We start from the raw sequence: 19,451 nt of genomic DNA, 5'->3' as shown, positions 1-19,451 counted from the left end.
ACCTTTGAGGTTCCTCCCAGCCCAGCCCAGTCTGTGACTTAGGGGACACCACACAGCACCACACCATCCACTTTCACAGGGGTTTTATTGCGCTCCATCTGCCTCCCCCAGCCCAGGGGGGACCGGGGACGCGGGGCCAGTCGCAGCTCTTGGGGCCAGTCGCAGCTCTCGGGGCCGGTCCCAGCTCCCAGGGCCAGGCGCAGCTTCCAGGGCCAGGCGCAGCTCCCAGGGCCGGTCCCAGCGTGGGCTCAGCTCTCAGGGCCGGTCCCAGCTCCCAGGGCCGGTCCCAGCGCGGGCTCAGCTCTCGGGGCCGGGCGCGTTCTCCCGCTCGCGGCGGCGCTGGAGAATCCGCTGGACGCGGACACTGCACAGGTACCCGGCGTACACCGTCAGCAGCATCATGGAGCCCGAGAACGCCTTGTAGCCAAAGTCTGCCAGCTGCTTTCTGGACACCATGGCTGCACCTGTGAGACAGACACGGAATCCCAGGATAGGCAGGGTTGGAAGGGACCTCTGGAGATCATCCAGTCCAACCCCCCTGTGTCCAGGCACGGTCACCCAGGGCAGGTGGCACTGAAATGTGTCCAGGTGGGCTTGGAGTGTCTCCAGAGAGGGAGACTCCCATAACTCCATGGGCAGCTGTTCCAGTGCTCTGCCCCCCATGGAAAGAAGTTCTTCCTCATGTTGAGGTAAAACTTCCTTGTGGTGTAATTTATGGCTGTTGCTCCTTGTCCTGTTTCTGGGCATCACCAAAAAGAGTCTGGCACCATCCTCTGACCCCTTGGAGATACTTATATGTATTCATAAAATCCCCTCTCAGTCTTCTCCTCTCCAGACTAACCAGGGCCAGCTCCCAGAGTCTCTCCTCGGAGAGATGCTCCAGATCCCTCAACGTCTTTGTGGCCTGCACTGGACCCTCTCCAGCAGCTCCTTGTCTGTCCTGTTGTGAGGAGCCCAGAACTGGACAGAGCACTCCAGATGTGCGTCTCTAAGGCCAAGGGGCAAGATCCCCTCCCTGACCTGCTGGCCACGCTCTTCCCGATGCATCCCAGGATCCCACTGGTCCTCCTGACCCCAGGTCACTCTGCCAGCTCATGGGCAACTTGTCACCCACCAGGAACCCCAGGTCCTTCTCCACAGAGCTGCTCTCCAGCAGATCACCCCCAACCAGTGATGGTACTTGGGGCTATTCCTCTGCAGGTGCAGGATCCTGCACTTGCTCTTGCTCTTGTTGAGCCTCATTATTCTACTAAATCACTAGGTTTCTGTTTGCCCAATTCTCCAGCCGATGGAGGCCCAGCTGAATGGCAGCGCAGCCTTGGGGTGGATGAGCCACTGCCCCACGTTTCGTATCATCACCAGACCTGCTCAGGGTACATTCGATCCTTTCATCCAGGTCGGTGATGAACACGTTGAATGAGAATGAGCCCTGCAGCGGTCCCTGGTGAACTCACTGACTACAGGCCCCCAAGAAGGCGGCGGTGAGCGGGGCTGAGAGCGTGGATTCGCCTGTCCAGTCCATCATCCGCTCCATCATCCGCTCCATCATCCCATCCCATCCCGTCCCGTCCCGTCCCCCGCACTCACCGCTCCCATCCCGTCCCGTTCCCCCGCACTCACCGCTCCCGTCCCATCCTGTCCCATCCCGTTCCCCCTCACTCACCGCTCCCGTTCTCCCTCACTCACCGCTCCCGTTCCATCCCGTCCCCCCTCACTCACCGCTCCCGTTCTCCCTCACTCACCGCTCCCGTCCCCCCTCACTCACGGCTCCCGTCCCCCCTCACTCACCGCTCCCGTCCCCCCTCGCTCACCGCTCCCGTTCCCCCTCGCTCACCGCTCCCGTTCTCCCTCACTCACCGCTCCCATCCCATCCTGTCCCATCCCGTTCCCCCTCACTCACCGCTCCCGTCCCCCCTCACTCACCGCTCCCATCCCATCCTGTCCCATCCTGTCCCATCCCGTTCCCCCTCACTCACCGCTCCCGTTCCCCCTCGCTCACCGCTCCCGTCCCCCCTCACTCACCGCTCCCGTTCCCCCTCACCGCTCCCGTTCCCCCTCACTCACCGCTCCCATCCCATCCTGTCCCATCCCGTCTCCCCTCACTCACCGCTCCCGTTCCCCCTCACTCACCGCTCCCATCCCATCCTGTCCCATCCCGTCTCCCCTCACTCACCGCTCCCGTTCCCCCTCACTCACCGCTCTCGTCCCCGCTCCGCCGCGCTCCCGGCCCGCGTCACGTGGCTGTCACGTGCCTCGTGTCGTCACGTGTGCCGCTGTCACGTGTGGCCGCCGGCGGGCGCGGGAAGCCCGCGCGGTGAGCGCAGCGCCCCCTGGCGGCGGCGCCGCCGCCGTGCCCCCTCAGGAGCCGCTCTCGCCGCCATCGCCGCCCGCACGGGCCTCCCTGCACGACCCCGCCCGCGGCTCTCCCTGTCTGAGGTGCGGCGCCGGCAGCCCGCAAGGGACAGTCCTTGGCCGCGCATGGATGGAGCCGAGGCTCTCCGGGCCCTGCTGCAGCGCTGAGCCTCGGAGGCGCGGTGCCATCCCAGTGGTCATGGTGGCTTCACAAGGGCTGTGGTGCCATCCTGAGGGTCCCAGTGCCTCCTGAAGGTCCCAGTACTTTCTTGAGGGTCTCAGTGCCATTCCAAGGACCCCGGCGCCCTCCCAAGGGCCCTGGTGCCTGCCCAGGGTCCCAGTGTGCCCCCAGCCCGGAGCCTCCTTCCCTAGACGCCGTGTTCCCCCAAGCTCCTTCCTGTCCCCCCTGTGGCAGCTGCTCCCCTCAGGAGCTCCTTTCCAGCACTTGAACTCTGCTGTCCCAGCCCTGCTCTATCCAGGGCTCTCTCGAGTTCCAAAGCTGCCAGAGTCACTCTTTTCCCCCTCCTCATCCTCCTTTCCCTAGCAGCAGCTCCCAGGGCTGCAGCACTGGGAGGTGCTGAGCCTGCAGAACATAATTCCAAATGGCAAAGGGAAGACTTTTTATAGGTCGGGAAATCCAGCTCCAGTGTGGGATGTCTAAAAGCAAGAGATCAGTGTGCTGGTCCCCCCACATGAGACCTGGGACCTTCAGCAAGGGTCTGCAGGGACTTGGGCTCTTCCAGGGTCAAAGAAACGTGGACAAGGGGAATGCACAAAGCATTTCCATCTCAGAGGAGCTCCCAGCTAAACACAAATCCCTGCTTGGTCCTGCTGCAGCTCCAGGCAGCTGCTGACAGGAGTTTGTGTGAGGGAGCAGAGCTCAGGGACCGTCTCTCCTGCATGAGCCTCATATCCAAACACTTGGATTCCTGAAGCCCTTGAAGACAAAGAGAACTACAAGTCGTGCCAGCCCTGCAGGAACACGCTGGACTTCCTTTATCCTCCCTCCAAGCTCAATAAAGCTCCTCAACAGAGGAAGCCGTGTCGGCTCTCCCCATAGGACAGCTCTGCTGAATTTAAAGGTCGCAGAGTGCCTGCTGAGAAAACGTGGCTAATAAAAGGCACAGAAACAAGTGCAGTGCCAGCAGATTAAATTCCCCTCGTAAGACACCGAGCAGAGGGTTCAGAGCCCTGGAAAGGTCACTCAGTACGGGGCTCCTTTAAAGACACACAGGGAAAAGGAGAGTCTGAGAAAAGCAGCTGGGAAGAGATGAATAAAATCCCACAGCGTGTCCTGGGAAGCCCAAACATCAGAGGAGGGGAGGCCTGGGGTGTGTGGGGCACAGTGGGCTCCTGGCCTGGCTCCTGCAGCCCCCAGGTGAGGACTCTGGACCTGGCTCAATGTTGCAATCCCAACCCGCCATAGTCCTATGGCCAAATTTTAATCCTGGAACCGTTGCTAAGACAAAGCAAGTGGGACACTATGTGACGTTGTGGCTAAACAGGGACCTAGAGGGACATTCTTGCTGTTTCTGGGACAGCACGGGAGGGTGCAGAGCCAGGAGGGAACGGGCAGTGCCCTGTTCTGAGCACTCAGCAAGTCCAGCAGGCACCAACCCAGCGACAGTGACGCACTGGAGCTGCAGAACAAGGAGAGCATCTCCTATCTCCTCTCCATGTTTATTGTTATTTTAAAGGTACACTGCCAGTCAGAGACCCCTTGGCTCTGGGACTCGAATGGGGGAGAACAGGGAGCCCTGCAGCACTCCAGCCTTCCAGCCCAGGTAGGATCGGTGACCGCTGGACAGGCTGGCCTGAGCAAACACCACCAGCTTCAGAGGAGCAGAGGGACACGTGGCACCTGGCCGGACAAGGGACAAACTTCAAAGGCTCAGTGTGAGGCCCAAAACCTCTATCCTGTCCTGGGACGTTGGACATCTCCATGTACCTGTTGTGGATCATATGCCTGTTCCTGCACCCCAAGGTGCCAGTGGGCAGCTTGCAGCATCCCCACACGAGGGAAAGTGTGGGACCTCCTTCCTGAGCTCCTGGACAGCCACACGTGGAAGCACAGAGCGGTCTAAAGCACAGGCTGAAGCGAGCCAGAGGAAGGCAAAGGGTGGCTGTGGAGCATTTACTTAACAGCAACATGACCCAGGTGCCTTGTGGTGACCCATCTGCCTGCTGCGCAGGTACGAGCCAGGGGTCACACCAGCTGCTCACACAGACTCGGGGGCAGTTGGTCCCCGCAGTGCCAAGCTCCAGAGGACAAACTGAGACAGACAGAGAAGTCAGCGGGCATGGAATTAGCACAGGCAAACCTGTGACAACAGGGGAGCCCCCCAGGCCTGGGGCCAGGTCTGATATAGAGAGCAAAAGTTCTAAACAAACAAGCTCCAGAGTGTCCCTGAGTCAGCAGGAACAGCTAGGGGAAAGCAGCACATGCCCGGCTGGCAAGGAATGCCATTGTCTGTGCTGGTGCTGCTTAGAAAGATCCTCAGCACCTCTGGAAGTCCTGAGGAGCTCCACTCACCAGGTGGAGCCTGGCAGGGGACTGTGCCCTCTCCACCAGACAGGGAATGCAAAAGCAGCAGCGGGTAGGGAAGAGCTGGTGTCACCCAGAGTGGCCCCATGGGGCTAAGAGGGAGGACTTGGGACACTGTTTGCCCTCTCAGGCAGTGCCCAGCCCTCATCTATCACGATGGCCTGGCAGAGTCCTTCCCAGAGCTGAATCCACTGTGGCAAGAGGAAGTGGAAGGAGGAAGATGTTCAGCCCTGCTCAGGGCAGACCTTAGACAGCAGCAGAAATTAAATGAGCCCTTCAAAGAGAGAAAGAGGTCAGCAGGTACTTCTGTGCCAGGCTTAGTGTCTGGGGCAGTGTCCAGGGCTGGGGAAGGGAACCTCTGCCCTTCCAGCAGTCTGAAAAGGCTCCCAGGAGACCCGGACTCCATCCAAGGCTGTGGCAGCAGATCAGGTTGGTGTGGGCAGGAGCTCTCAGCACATCTCGGCAGGGCCTGTGGTCTGCAGGCAGAGCCCCTTACATGTGCTCAGGGTGGTTCTGGAGACACGTGATGAAGTCAGTGACAGGTTTTCCCTCGTAGCAGATCCGATACACAGCAGTCAAGAGGGGGAACCTGTGGGCAGACAAAGTCACCAGAGATGGCAGAGTCTGAGCACCTCGCCTTCTGTCATGGCATGCAGGAGCAGGTGGGCCAGTGGCACTGTGGCCCATCCAACAGGCCATTCCTGCCCAGCTGGTGTGACGTGGGCAGTGCAGAGACACCAAGGGGCTTTCCCCTCCTGCTGCTTCTGAAAAGGTCCCAGCCCCACCCCAACAAAGCACACAGAGATTCCAGCACTCACTTCTCCACTACATTCTTGCTCTTGAGGATTCGATGCAGCTCAGCAGATGTCTGGGGACCCTGCAGCTTCTGCCCATTCAGCATCTCCTTCTCCAGCTGCTCGATGGACTGAAACAACCCAGCAGTGAGGAGCTGGACCTGCAATCCGGCTGCTGCACCACGTTCCTGCTCTGGAGCTGGACTGCAGCACCAGCCAAGTGCAGGCAGAACCCACAGGATCACCTCCCTGCCTGCTCACCAGGTTGATGTAGGTATCATAGAATCATGGAATATCCTGAGTTGGAAGGGACCCACAAGGATCATCCAGTTGAACTCCTGGCCCTGCACAGACACCCCAACAATCCCACCCTGTGCCTGAGAGCGTTGTCCAAACGCCCCTTGAACTCTGGCAGCCTTGGGGAGGTGAAGAACCTTTTCCTGATATCCAACCTAAACCTCCCCTGACACAGCTTCCTCCACACACATCAGTGTCAGCCGCTTCCAGCTCTGCTCACCTTCCCAGTCTTGGCAAAAGCCTCGGCAACCTTGCGGTTGCGGCCCCCATAGCAGGTGGTGATGAGGTCTGCAACGCCGCAGCTCTCCAGGAAGGTGGAGGGGGTGACAGGGCCCTTACAGAAGAGTTTGGCAAAGCCAATCATCTCCATCAGGCCCAGGCGGATCACGGCAGCCTTCGTGTTGTCGCCGTAGCCAAGCCCGTCACAGAAACCAGCTCCTACGGCTACCACATTCTGGAAAACAATGGCAACGTGGAGGGATCTCTTCCCAACGGAGCTCAGGGCTTGGCTGCATCCATGAGCAGCCTGTGTATCCCAAGCACTTGCTGCAGTCTGTGCCAGTGCCCATCATCCCTCCTCCCCTGAGCTCCCTGCAGAGCCCTGCAGACTCCCAGGCTCTGCTAACCAAGCCCTGCACACCCACCTTGAGAGCCCCACAGATCTCTACAGCATCGGCTTCCTGCACCACTGACACACGGAAGTTGGGTGTCTGCATCAGGTCCTTCAGCATCTGCCCGTGCTTCATGTTCTTGCAGCCTGAGGAGACAAAGGGACGAGGAGGAAGATGATGGGGAAGACCCTGAGGCAGGTCCATGCTCTCATGAAGGTCATCCAGTGAGAGGAACCTATTGCCCAACCGCTGGACATTGCTAAACATTTGCAGGTCCACAGAGAGCCAGGCACACATTGCCTGACAGATAAGCAACGTTCAACCTTGGCATTCCCAAAAGACAGGGAAAACCCCTGCTGCTGTGTCAAGCAAGACAGAAATGACCTACTGAATGCTCAGTAGGTTAAAGGCATCTTCAAAGGTTGCAAATTTGGGGTTGGAGCTTTTTGTCCTCCCTGTCCCTGCGGGGTCCTGTGTGCTCACAGGGGTTGTGGGCTCTGCTCCACTTCCCAGCCTTCTGCCCAGCGGGTTTGCTGTTGTTTAATAAAACAGACACTTTGAATGCCACAACTTCTGACCCAGCAAACAGTCCTGTTTGTTTTGGCTCTGTACAGCTGGTGAGCTCTGCACAGTTCCCAACAGTGTGGAGGATGTTGGAACAGTCACCAGATGAACTTCCAAGCAGCCCTGGCTGGCAACAACATGAGATCCAGGTGGGCATCCTGTGAAGCCCAAGGAGATCAAGGATGGAACTTATTCCTAAAGGGCCTCTTGGTGCCCACTCCTTTAATTTGTGCCAGGCAGCTGCCTGATGCCGGGTCCATGCTGGCAGGAATTTTCAGCTGCACAACTCTATTGTTAATGAAGCGAGTGATCCCATTGTAAACCCTGGGAATGAGCTCAGCCAGCTCCTATGGAGTCTCCTGCCTTCCCAGGGAACAGGGCCAGTTCACCCGAGGCAGCAGGACTCTGAGCTGCGCTGTACTCCACCCTTTGCCTCTTCTGCTCATCACAAACGAAAGCTGCTAACGAGGAGGGATGCTGGCTCCTTACCGATGGTGGTTTCACAGAACTTCTCTTCTGCCACTTCGCTGGCAATGTTGGCCCCCATGAGCACGTTCATTTCTATTCCCAGTTTCTCATGGATGATGTCTGAGATCAGTCTCAGCCCATCTGGTCCTTCATCCACGCCCTGGGAGACAGCCAGGGACAGAGAGCACAGAATCAATTAGACTGGGAAAGATCTCTAAGGACACTGAGTCCAACCTTTGACTGAACATCACCTTGCCAACCAGACCATGAGCACCTGCCCCTCCTGGACACCAATCCCGTCATTCCCTGTGCTGCAATGCTCCAACCAATCCTGACACGCAGAGCTGCGCCCTGCTCAGCACCTGAGATCCCCCATACGCCCTCACCCTTCTTCACCAACACCTCCAAATCCCCACAAAGACTCTGCCCCCACTTCCCTTCTTCCCCCCACTGCCCATTTCTTCTCCAAAATCCCTGGATCCCCCTAGCAGCCCCTCCAAGCCAGGCTGCTTCCAGCTCCCCTGCCTTGGCCCAGCACCCTGGCGAGTGCTGCTCCTGCTCACACCTTGATGAGCGACACCCCAACAGCCTCTTTCTTCACGTGGCCCTTGAGCTGGTCACAGACTTGGCCGATGAACTGGTGGGGCACCACAAACAGGAGGACATCGGCCCCTGCACAGGCTTTGAGCAAGTCTGGCTCTGCCACCTGAATAAAATGTGACTGTCATTAGGGACTGGGAAGCTGGAAGGGAAGGAAGGGCCCAAAGTCACCATGCTGAGGTCCCTGCTGGAGCTGGCAGAGCAGAGGGGCTGGAGCAGATGGGATGATGCCAGCTCAGAGGCAGCCACATGGCCTCCAGCCCAGTCTGTGGGATGCCAGAGCAGGGGCAAAGGTGGGCAGTGAGAGCAGCCAGGGCTGCAGCTCATCCAAGCACAGATGAAGGTCAGAGGGAGGGCACAACTGAGCCCCGCACAGCCCGGTGCATCCCCTGCCTTCACACCCCGGGGTTCCAGCAACCCCCAGAGCTGCTGGCCTCTCTGCAGAGCCCGGTCGTCAGCTCTGCCCCTCGGAGAGGCTGCTGGCAGCCCACACTTACCACGTTGGGGGGCAGCTTGTGCCCCGGCAGGTACTTGACATTCTCGTGCTCCGTGTTGATGATGTCCGTGAGCCGCCGGCCGCCCACCTCCTCCTCCAGTACCCACATGTTCACCTGGCTCTCGAAGCTGCTCAGCCTCGCTGCGTTGCTGCCGGCGATCTTGGCGATGGCCGAGCCCCTGCGAGGGCAGAGGGAGGCCGTGGCTGTGGGCACTGGGGAGCCCAGGGCACCACAGGTCACCCTGTGACCTGCAGGAATGAGGACGGCTGGCACCGGCTACCGGGGGTGCCGGGGGGGCACAGGGGAGGACAGGGACCGCGCTGTGCTCGCCGAGGGGAGCCGGGTGTCCGGCGCTCACCAGTTGCCAGAACCCACGATGCAAACCTTCTTGCCACCCATGGTGCCGGAACCGGGGCTCTGCGGGCGCGGAACCCGCCGCTGCTATTTCAAGGCTGCCCGGAGCAGGGGCGGCCCCGGCCCGCCCCCGGCCCCGCCTCGCCCCGGGGGCACCGGGCACCCGCTCCAGGCACAGCCGGTGCTCGGTGCGCGGCAGGTGCAGAGCGCTGCCCTGGAGCAGCTCAGATCCCGCAGAACCAGGAGTCACAGAATCACAGAATTACGGAATATCCCGAGTTGGAAGGGACCCACAAGGGTCATTGAGTCCAAGCCCTGGCCCTGCACAGGACACCCCAACAATCCCACCCTGTGCCTGACAGCGTTGTCCAAATGCTCCTGGAGCTCTGGCACGGTCAGGGTTGTGACCATTCCCTGGGGAGCCTGTTCAGTGCCTGAGCACCCTCTGGGGGAAAAAATCCTCTTCCTAATACCCATCCCAACCCCCCTGACACAGCTCCAGCCGTTCCCCCGGGTCCTGTCCCTGTCCCAGAGAGCAGCGATCAGAGCTGCCCCTCGTGAAGAAGCTGCAGACCCCGTGAGGCCTGTGACTCGTGACTGCTGAGCCTTTCTGCATTAAAGAATTTCATTGTCCCCCTCCTGCTAAAAAGTGCCATTTCCCCACCACGAAGGAACAGAACTGCCTGGTGCAGCCCCAGGACTCGGCTCCTGCCCCCATCACAGCCTGAGGCAGCAGCACTTTTCTTGTCACACAGAGGATCCTTCCCTTGCCCCAGGGGCTCCCAGGTCTGCAGCAAGGCATTTACGTTCTATAAACAAGCAGGGTGAAGAGAATAAATCTCCTTTTGCATAATTTTAAACCCTTGTATGTACACTTTAGTACAGTTTCCCCCAAATTCTGCCCTACTCCCCTGGGATGTCCAACCAGCTGCCACAATCCAACAAACTGGACACGGGGCAGTTCAGGATTTATTAGCCCTGGCCACTGGATTTCCAGTTTTGCTCAAGTTACTTTGTTTACCACAAAAGCAGCTTAGCAGAGTCTGCAAGCTGGGACATCCCTTCATGAAGGGCTCGCTATAAATGGCCAAAATATGAAGAACATTTTCTCTCCAGTCACTTAACCCTGCTGGCTTTGAAAAGAAGGCAGAGATAATCCTGTCCCTTCTCTGGGAGTCACCAGTCTCATCCCCCATGGCAGCTGGAAGAGTGTGGCTGTCAGCATGGAAGGAGGACAGCTTCCTTCACAGGAGTCTTTTATTAAAACTGGGTGACGTCTACAAGGATACAGTACAAAAAAAAAATTTGGTCCATGGAAAAAACCGTAATATTCAGTTAAGAAAAGCAGTTACTCTGCAACAGCTACGTTTGCCTATGTAGAACTCAGCATCCCTCCTGTGGGAGTACCCTGAGGAGTCAGGGGCTGCTTCTCCAGCACCAAGACCTTCACCCCAGTACCACAGAGGAGCATTTCAGAAGGGCAAAGGAGAGGGAAAGTCGAGAGTCTATTACTCACAGACATGTAGTAACACAGACACAAGGAGTAGTAGGGCCACCCAGGCGCTCCAACTCACAGCAGCTCCCCAGCCACACTGAACTGGGTGAGGGCTCATCAGTAACATGATCCTGCAGCTATTCCAAGAGTCAGACGAACCTTTGAGTCCATTTGCATTACAGTCCCGAGCAGAAACACTGGGATCAGGGTGAAGAGGAGCTATTTCATTCTCCTAAGCCTGACCACCAGTAACTCATTCCAGGAGGAGGCATCGGGGCTGCTACTCCTCACAGTGGAGAAAATCTATTTGTACATTCCTGAACCATGCTGGGCTCTATGGCAGCCCCACAGCCTAAAACTTGACTAAAAACCACAGGAGCTTCAGCATGGAAATACCTGCTAACTCACATATATGCTTGGAAAAATGTCCATTTCCAAGGACTGTCCTGTTACACCCTTGGATCCACACGAAGGAGCCTCTGGTCCCCACAGCAAGTGACACAGGACAACTGTCCCAAAGGAATGAGCCTACAACACTGTCCCTGCAGAATTCCAGGCAGCTGCTGCATTCCTTCTCCCTGCTCCAGGGAAAACAAGCAGCCACGTGGTTTGCTGGAACCCACTTGCAGGTGTTTGAAGTGCAGAGCGCTGCATCACTCCAACGCTTCCACATCCCTGCAGGAAGCCAACGCCTTGTCTCCCTGTGATCCCAGCCTGGGACAGTCCGTCACGGAACACGAAGGGGTCACGGAACACGAAGGGAACGGGGCAGGGAAGAAGGGAGAAGGGAAGAAGCAATTCTCTACACAGTTCAGTTACTTCCTCAAGGAGGAGAGTGACCTATGAGGCAGCCCAGTGCAGCAGCACCCTCTGAGGAGGGGGTGAGGGCAGGGAGGTATGTCAGCTCACAGCATCCTGCCCACGACAGCGCCTGGCACGGGCTGTAAAATGTGGCACGGAAGAGCCCAGCCACACCTTAAAGCAGAGCCAGGCTTCAGAGCCAGCTCTGAGTGCCCAACCAGGTGCTGGCTAGGGAGGAATGGGCTGAGAGTCACTGAGTCACTCTGGCTACCGGGGACACTACAGGCAGTGCAGAGTCATGGGGACGCTCATGGAAGCCTTGGGACTGACAAGGCAACAGTCAGGAAGAAAACCAGGTAGAAATGTGCGCTCATTGGAGCCTGTCTGCTTGCCACAGCCCACGAGACCCCAGGTGTCCTGGACTTGCCCCAGCAGGGACAACACCAGGATGAGTAACGTGGGCCTCGCTGCCGGAGTGGGATTCTGTGAGCTGGAACAGGGAGCTCTGCAGCTCCGTCTCCACAAACAGCTGTGATGCTTCTGCCTGGGGAGGAGCAGAGCAGCCTATGTGTTCCGGATCCCCAGGGCCTGCTCCAATTCCTGCCGTCTCTGCTGCACCTGCAAGAGGAGCCAAGTCGCAGCATTAACACACTTGGGTGGTGCAGCACCAGAGCACCCAGTTAACACAGGAGCCAGCTGGGAAAGGGTGAGCTCAAACTGGGAGCGAGATGCAACCGCCACCTTCCCCCAGCACCGTGCGGCCCGAGGAGGGACAGGCACGGAGAGGGACCCCTGCTCGGGGACACTCACCTTGGAGTAGAAGTATCGGCACACGGCCTCCTGCGCCCACGGCTGGAAGTAGAACTCGGCTCTGCGCTCCTCCTCGGGATTCCCAACGACATCAGTCATTGTCTGGGGAGCACAAAGACACAACAGCTCAGCGAGCGCAACAGCTCTGCCTGTGCTGAGCAAACCCATCCCCTCCCCTTTCCTCACAGACATCTCAGTGCACTCAGCTCAGCTTCTTATGCTTGACTCAAATCCCAGCCTCGCTTTCTGAGGAGGAAATTGCCTCTTTCTCTCTGTGGGAGCTCATTCTAATGAGGGAAAAGTATGAACCTTCCACACAAGACAAAGCTTTTACCTTCAGATCCCGGCACTGGGACTGGAGCCAGTCATTGATGAAGCCCTGAGGATCTCGGGCAAAGCTCAGCATGAACTCGCGCTGTGTCTTCAGCTGGTTGATGGTCTCAATTGTTTCATGGATCTGAAGGAGACAAATACAGAACGGAACTGCTGAACAGGGAAGTCAGAAACATAAAGAGATCCAACACATGAAGGCAAATTCTTACACTCTCTGGTTGACTTACACTTACCAGGATTTTCAGTTCTCACTTTCCTGCTCTAAATATCACCAATTTTCCCACAGACTATCATTTGCTTTAAAAATTACACTTCCAGGTACAGCCACATGTTTGTAAGCACGGCTCATCCCACTGCAGCTTCCAAACAACAGAGCACTCCTGTCCCATCCACAGACACATCCCTGCCCAGCAACAAGGACAGCAGACCTGAAGGAGCTTTTCCTACCTTGTTATCCAGAGCAGCAATTTCCTGTTGACTGGCTGTGGAGAGCAGAAAGGAATTCATCTGAGTTTTCAGGGTATCGTCCACCTCCACGTCAATGTCATAGCAGGCTGTTTTCTTCTGGTCATTTGGGTCAACACTGAGGACATCCACAAGAAGCCAAAATCAGGGAGTAGCTCCAGAAAGAAGGCAAAATCTGGGACTAGTTCAAGAAAGCAGCAAATGCAGCTCCTCTGGGATGCTGCAGCAAACGGACTGCAGGCAGGGACAGGGACAAACCATGCCACTGTCAGCCTCAGCCCCAAAAGTAGCAAAAGCCCACCGAGGGCTTTGCAGCAAAAGAAATGAGTGATTGCTCCAAGGTTTCCATCCACAGCAAAGGACAGCAGGGACGTGAGAATGCCTTTGGAAGAGGGGTGTGGCCACGAGGGAGGTGGCTGCTCTTGTACAAAGGAACAGTGACAGGCAACACGGGAACTGCTGCTGAACATCAGGACATATACCACACTGTCTTCCCGTGCCAGCCTCATCCATCCCTCCCGCTCCTTCCTGGAAACAGGAGCTCACCTGATCACGTGATTGATGATGATCGGTTCAGGGGGCATCAGCAGGGCGTGAAGCCTTTGTGGGATTTCAGAGAACTTCATCCGCTGCGACTCAAATATCTGTGACAGAGACAGGGCTGAGGGAGGAGCAGGGGCTCGGTGCAGCCACCCCCGGCTGCCCACACGGGGAAACTGATGCAGCTGCTGCTGTTCCAGCCCCGCCGTTCCTCACCTGCTGCAGGTACTTGTCACAGATGACGAACTCCCGCTCGTGGGGGTCCTGCAGCTTGTGGGTCTTGATGTACTGCCACAGGGCCTGGATGATCACGGGCCGGGTCTGGGTGTGGATGCCCAGGAGCCGAGCCAGGCGCGGATCCAGTTTGAACTGGGGAGGCTGAACAAAGAGCACGGAGAGGTGAGGCGGCCCCAGACACAGGTAATGGCACATGCCCAGCACTGCTGCTCCCAGCATGGAATTGTGGAATGGTTTGGGCTGGGAAGAACCTTAAAGAAATCCCATTCCACTCCCTGCCATGGCAGGGACACCTCCTGCTATCCCAGGTTGCTCCAGACCCCATCCAACCTGGCCTTGGGCACTTCCACAGATGGGGCAGCCACAGCCTCTCTGGGCATCCTGTGCCAGGGCCTGCCCACCCCCAGAGGGAGGGATTTCTCCCTGCTGTGCTACCTGGTAATCCAGCATCAGCAGGACAGTGCAGCGCACGTTCACATCTCCCGGCCTCTTCACCTGGAAGCCGTCTGTCTCCTGAGTCGTAGCAGTCCTGTGCCACTGGAAAATGAGAGGGAATTTAGAAGCCCCTCCACACGTGATTCCTCCTGCTCCTGCTGCTGGGCATCCAAAAGCTTTGCCAGTAAATCCCACCCAACTAGAGAAAGCTCCAATTCTTCCCGCTCAGAGCTTGAAACAAGAGTCAGTACATTTGTTCCGACCTTCGGCAAGTGAGAGGAAAAGCCAAAGTGAGAATTCAAGAGCTCCTGGCTGTCAGGAGCCTCAAGGATTCCCACCTGCCAAGTTATTAATGACACACAAACCCAACCTGCTGAAACACCAACCCACTTTTAGAGGAAACACAGCAAAAAGCAGCTCACCTCTACTAGGTGATTGTCAGGGCCATACAGGTCTTTATCAAGTTCAATGACCAGAGATTTAAAGAAGGACGAAAATTTTCTTTTCTGCTTGGTGGCATCATATTTGGACAGAGCAGACTGCAAGCAACACAGGGAGGAAGAGGGTTAGGGCAGCAAGTCTCAGCACTCAAGCACAGCCACCGTGCACGACAGCTCCTGTAAGTTCTGAACGCCTGAATTCACCAACGTGTGCTCAAAAATCAAGTTCCCAAGTCAGAAAGGGAAAGACTGGAGTTAAAGATGAGCTCGCAGGAGTTAAACCCCTCAGCAGTTACGTACAGTGCCAGTGCCCTGGTTCTCAGAGCCGGGGACACAAGTGCCACTGAGCTGCTCTCACCAGTGATTCTCACAACTCTAAGAGCTTTGGACAACTCATGTCCTGCCGTGGGGATACCCATCGGTCTCCAAGCTGGGCTCTCGGTCTCGTCACCATCAGACTCCTTGGAAAACAGAGATGAAGGAGGACATCAAGCCCTAGCTGTGCTCTCAGACACTAGGAAACTGGTTTCATTGCCAATTCCAGATCCACAGTCTCCTCTGAGGTTGGGTACTTCCCACTTACATCCTCCAACAGCCGTCCTTCCACCCGAAGCTCCCAGGAGGCGACGGTTCCTTCACCATCCTCCGCATCCGACTTGGCTGGGTTGAAGGTGTTGGAGATAAAAATACGCAGCTTTCGTTTTTGCTACGAGTAAAAGCATCAGCCCAGTGTTAATCCCCACGTACAGGGCCAACTGTCCTGCACAGGTTTTGCTAAAACTGAGCTCAATGTTTTCAGCTGCCCCTCTCCTGGGGCAGACAGCGAGGACAGAGGTGGTGCTGGTCCCAGTCCTCGGCTGTGTGCAGAGCACTGGGACCCCTGACATGCCACACTCACAGGACACGACCCTTCAGTGCCCTCCTGCTGCCTGAACTCAGCAGCCTCCAAACCCTGGACACGACCCATGGCCTCCCCTACCTTGATGGGGCGTTTCAGAGCCTCCTGGATATCCAAGCGCTTCCTCATGATGGTCTGGTCCAGCTTCCTCTCGAAGGCCAACAAGTCCATGTAGGCCTGGGATTCGGGCACGAGCTCACGGATCTGTGGCCAAGCAAGGATGGAAATGCCCATCAGCTCCCCAGAGCGCCCCGGGCTGCCTCACCTCCCCCTGAGCCCCTCCCCGTGCCCCACTCACCCGCTGCGGGAGGATTTTATCTGCCATCTTCTTCTTCTTGGCGCTGACAGAGGCAAGAGGCAAAACAGGCGTGAAAATGGGAACGGTTCTGGGCACAGGAACCCACAAACCTGCAGCAGCAACTGGCCAGTGACTCCTGGGCCCTGCTCCAGTGTGACTAACTGGTTATCCCAAAGCTTCCCACCCCTCTGAGCACTCAGAAGGGAGTTACATCTGTTGGAAAGGGGGTTGCATCCATTGGAAAGGGCGTTGCATCCCTTGGGAAGCTGGACCTGACACAACCAAGTGACCCTCCAGCCTCAATCAACTTTGGAGTGGCTTTTCCAGGAATAGCATTTTAAATCCAGGATGGATTCCATTCTCGCTGGGGCAGCACATCGGGATGCAGGCACGTGTCATAAACTCAGCCCTGCCCTGCCCAGTGCTGTCTGTGGGGAGTTCTCCAACCCCAGGGGAATGCACAAGCTCCTGACAGGACCTTCCAGCCCCCATGGCCAAGAACTCCCGAATCCTTGAGGCTGGAAAAGACCTTCCAGCCTCTCGAGTCCAACCTGTGCCCGACCTCCACCCTGTCACCAGCCCAGAGCACTGAGTGCCACATCCAGTCACTCTCTGGACACCTCCAGGGATGGGAGCTCCACCACCTCCCTGGGCAGCCCCTTCCAAGGCCTGACCATTTCCATGAAGAAATTTCTCCTGAACCCCAGGACAGCCCAGGGATGTCCCCTCTGCCCAGGGGTGTCCCCTCTGCCCAGGGGTGTCCCCTCCGCCGAGGGATGTCCCCCCTGCCCAGGGATGTCCCCGCTGCCCCGAGATGCTCCAACTGTCTGGGAACGCCCCGGGATGTCCCCAATAGCCTGGGGTGTCCCCGTTCGCCCCAGGATGCGCCCTCTCCCCGTGCCCCCGTGCCTTACTTGTGGTTGCGGTTGGGCACCGCCTGCGGCTGCACCTGCTGAAGCTGCTGCGGCGCCGGCCGCTTGCGAGCCTGGTCCAGCCCGGCCTGCGCCAGCGCGGGCCGCACCGCAGGGCTCCCGCCGTACCCGGGAGGACCCATGGCCGGGCCCTGTGGCGCCAGGCGGCCGCCCGGCAGCATCCCGGGGCGCTGCGGAGAGAAGAGACCCGGTCAGCGCCCGCCGCGCCCGGCCCCGCGCCCCGCCCCGTGCCGCCCCGCCTCACCGGGTAGGCGGCTCCCGGCAGCGGCGAGCGGTACAGGCCCTGCCCCGGCGCCGGGCCCATGCGCACCGCCCCGCCCGGCGCTCCCGGGCCCAGCGCGGCCCCGGGCGCGGCCCCGGCGCCGCCGCCGCTCGCAGGCCCCGACTGGAACCCGGCCCGCGCCGCCATCTTGTCCCGCACAAAGGGAGCGGAACCGGAAACGGCCCCACACGGCGCGCGGAGCGCCGGGGCGGAGCCGCCCCCGCCCGCCGCCGGCAGCGCCCCCTGCCGGTGGGGAGGACCGAGCGGCGGGATTCGGGGGGAATTGGGGCCGTGAGGGGTTGGGAGTGCGGGAAGGGGGGTCAGGGGTGGGAACGGGGACCTTGAGGAGTGGGACTGGGGGCACGGGATCGTCCCAGAAGCTGGGAAGGCCGTGATTACAGCCCCTGTGCCCTGGTCCTGAGCTGCCCTCGCTCCGGGATGTGCTCGGAGGGAGACGGATGTGGCTTCCCCAGGAATGAAGGGCTCCAGTGTGCAGGTGTGGCAGTGACAGCCCTCACCAGAGCTGCCCTCCATAACGTTCAGGAGGAATTTCTTCCCTGAAGGGGTGGTCAGGCATTGGAAGGAGCTACCCCGGGAGGTTGTGGAGTCCCCATCCCTGGAGATGTCCAGGGAACAATTGGACATGGCACTCAGGTGCTCTGGTGGGGATCGATCACAGCATGGACTTGGTGATCTTTTCCACCCTCAGGGATTCTGGGATCTTAGGCATGAAGCTTATGGGGAAAACAAATGGCCATGAATGGGTCCAGTTTGTGCAGGTTCAGGCCGAGCACCAGGGAGAAGATTCCTGTCTCCCCTGGGGTTCCACAGAGAGCAGGAAGTTGGAGTTAAAGGCCACTTTCTGCAAGTATTAACATTAAGTTCCTTTTCCCTGAAGCAGTTTCCGGTGCTCAGAGAGAAAAGGGACACAAATCCAGTCAGCATTAATCCATGGAAAAAGCCAAGTGCGCAGTCACACCACGAGTATTAATTAAACAATTAATGATGATCATCTGATGAGCACTGCCTCCAGCCTGGGGGTCCCAGCACAGGGAGGATGTGGAACTGCTGGAGCGAGTCCAGAGGAGGCATCAAGATGAGCAGAGTGATGGAGCAGCTCTGCTGTGAGGAAAGGCTGAGAGAGCTGGGATTATTCAGCCTGGAGAGGAGAAGCTCCGGGGTGACCTCACTGTGTCCTTCCTCCTTTCTCCTGCCCCGAGGGTTTGGTGGAACAGCTTTGCAAATGCCTCCCTTGCACCTGCTGGCAGCTCCATGGAAACTTCCCTGCCCAGCCAGCCTGGCTCTGGCTCCAGGACAGCAGCACCCAGGACTGTGTGATTGTCTCTCGGTGCTGTTTCCACTGGCAGCCAGCGAGGGGTGACCGGGAATTCTGGCCTGCGAGGGGAGCTGGTGGAACCTCGGGATCTCCACAGACCCGAAAGGGCTGAATGTCTCTGGATCCCAGACGGGCTGAGGCTCCCCAGATCCTGAACGGGCTGAGGCTCCCTGGATCCTGAACGGGCTGAAGCTCCCTGGATCCCAGACGGGCTGAGGCTCCCCAGATCCTGAACGGGCTGAGGCTCCCTGGATCCTGAACGGGCTGAAGCTCCCAGACCTCAGATAAACTGAGGCTCCCTGGATCCTGAACGGGCTGAGGCTCCCTGGATCCTGAACGGGCTGAGGCTCCCTGGATCCCAAACAGGCTGCAGCTTCAGATCCTGAGCAGACTGAAGGTCCCCAGATCCCAAACAAGCTGAAGCCCTGGCTCCCGCCCAGGCTGATGTTCCCAGCCCACTCCTGCTGTCCCGCGATGCTCCGATGGACCAGAGCAGTTTTTGCACGGCCCATCCGCTGCCGGCGGTGCCTGCCCGGTCCCCGGTGCCTTCCCACGGGAATTGCAGGGCTGCGCTGCCCGTGCGGCTCGGACACCTCGTCACGGAGCCCTCGGAGAGCCGGGCTGTGGCAGATGGACGGGGTGACCCGCTCCCAGCACAGCCAGCAGGTCCGGGGCGAGCTGGGAGGCGATTGCGGCTCCCGGGGCCGGGCCGGGGCCGGGAGCGCCGCGGGGAGCGAGCGGGCTCTGGCCGTGATTAACCGGGTTCATTAACGCCCTCCTGGCCCGGCCGCTCTCCTTCAAATCCCACCCCCGGCTCTGGCCGGGAAGCACCAGAGCAGGGTGAGACTGTTCTAGTTGAGATGCAAAACACTCCTCTGCCATTTCCAGGAGCCGCGGGGCCATGGTCGGAGCCAAGGGACCGGGGGGAGGGTGGGGGGATGTGTGTTGGCATTTCAGCGTTCCCTACCCGCTCCCACTCCCTATTATTCAGTCTCCATGGAGTCCTGAGGGCTTTTTTTGGATGCCCAGTCTTGGATCTGCTCTGTTGTTAACTTTTGCTCTTCGTAGCTGGGAACTTTTAGGACAG

The 19,451-nt window shown here is 58.5% G+C and overlaps 3 protein-coding genes across 5 annotated transcripts; all 3 read right to left on the bottom strand.

The window, feature by feature from the left end:
• Positions 1–66: 66 nt before the first annotated feature.
• Positions 67–2,291, bottom strand: LOC116436849 (cytochrome c oxidase assembly protein COX14 homolog). 3 transcript variants are annotated; one of them, XM_032094264.1, is made up of 3 exons: positions 2,197–2,291; positions 260–464; positions 67–153 (listed from the first exon to the last, which is right to left on the bottom strand). In XM_032094264.1, exon 2 carries the CDS (start codon positions 454–456, stop codon positions 298–300), a length of 159 nt encoding a protein of 52 aa, XP_031950155.1. In that variant the 5' UTR covers positions 457–464; positions 2,197–2,291; the 3' UTR covers positions 67–153; positions 260–297. The 3 variants fall into 3 exon arrangements, with proteins under 3 accessions (XP_031950155.1, XP_031950156.1, XP_031950154.1); XM_032094265.1 differs by having other exon boundaries at positions 67–157; positions 264–464; XM_032094263.1 differs by having other exon boundaries at positions 67–464.
• A 1,702-nt stretch (positions 2,292–3,993) lies between these two features.
• GPD1 (glycerol-3-phosphate dehydrogenase 1) lies at positions 3,994–9,196 on the bottom strand. The gene is made up of 8 exons (XM_032094262.1): positions 9,087–9,196; positions 8,729–8,906; positions 8,197–8,337; positions 7,653–7,791; positions 6,633–6,745; positions 6,209–6,442; positions 5,716–5,822; positions 3,994–5,486 (listed from the first exon to the last, which is right to left on the bottom strand). Exons 1-8 carry the CDS (start codon positions 9,125–9,127, stop codon positions 5,390–5,392), a joined length of 1,050 nt encoding a protein of 349 aa, XP_031950153.1. The 5' UTR covers positions 9,128–9,196; the 3' UTR covers positions 3,994–5,389.
• Positions 9,197–10,321: 1,125 nt separating this feature from the next.
• SMARCD1 (SWI/SNF related, matrix associated, actin dependent regulator of chromatin, subfamily d, member 1) lies at positions 10,322–17,175 on the bottom strand. Its single transcript, XM_032094001.1, has 13 exons — positions 17,011–17,175; positions 16,749–16,936; positions 15,835–15,877; positions 15,618–15,740; positions 15,222–15,344; positions 14,621–14,737; positions 14,199–14,300; positions 13,743–13,904; positions 13,533–13,630; positions 12,969–13,104; positions 12,523–12,645; positions 12,189–12,290; positions 10,322–11,996 (listed from the first exon to the last, which is right to left on the bottom strand). The coding sequence occupies exons 1-13, from the start codon at positions 17,173–17,175 to the stop codon at positions 11,943–11,945; spliced, it is 1,536 nt and encodes a 511-aa protein (XP_031949892.1). The 3' UTR covers positions 10,322–11,942.
• Positions 17,176–19,451: the final 2,276 nt, after the last annotated feature.

This window comes from Corvus moneduloides, chromosome 30 (genome assembly GCF_009650955.1).
Source record: "Corvus moneduloides isolate bCorMon1 chromosome 30, bCorMon1.pri, whole genome shotgun sequence".
Classification (NCBI taxonomy): Eukaryota; Metazoa; Chordata; class Aves; order Passeriformes; family Corvidae; genus Corvus; species Corvus moneduloides.
Note: the sequence above shows the minus strand (reverse complement) of the source record. Positions and strands in the feature narration are given on the sequence as shown.

Bases quoted from the DNA above. Each gene is read 5' to 3' on its own strand.
- LOC116436849 (XM_032094263.1), bottom strand. From the start codon at position 456: ATGGTGTCCAGAAAGCAGCTGGCAGACTTTGGCTACAAGGCGTTCTCG.
- SMARCD1 (XM_032094001.1), bottom strand. From the start codon at position 17,175: ATGGCGGCGCGGGCCGGGTTCCAGTCGGGGCCTGCGAGCGGCGGCGGC. The intron at 13,905-14,198 runs GTAGCACAGCAG...CTCTTTGTTCAG, and splicing joins TGCTGATGCTGGATTACCAG to CCTCCCCAGTTCAAACTGGA. The intron at 12,291-12,522 runs GTAAAAGCTTTG...TGTGCTCCCCAG, and splicing joins CCCAGTGCCGGGATCTGAAG to ACAATGACTGATGTCGTTGG.
- GPD1 (XM_032094262.1), bottom strand. From the start codon at position 9,127: ATGGGTGGCAAGAAGGTTTGCATCGTGGGTTCTGGCAACTG. The intron at 8,907-9,086 runs GTGAGCGCCGGA...CTGCCCTCGCAG, and splicing joins ATCGTGGGTTCTGGCAACTG to GGGCTCGGCCATCGCCAAGA. The intron at 5,823-6,208 runs GTGAGCAGAGCT...GGGTTGTTTCAG, and splicing joins CTTTTGCCAAGACTGGGAAG to TCCATCGAGCAGCTGGAGAA.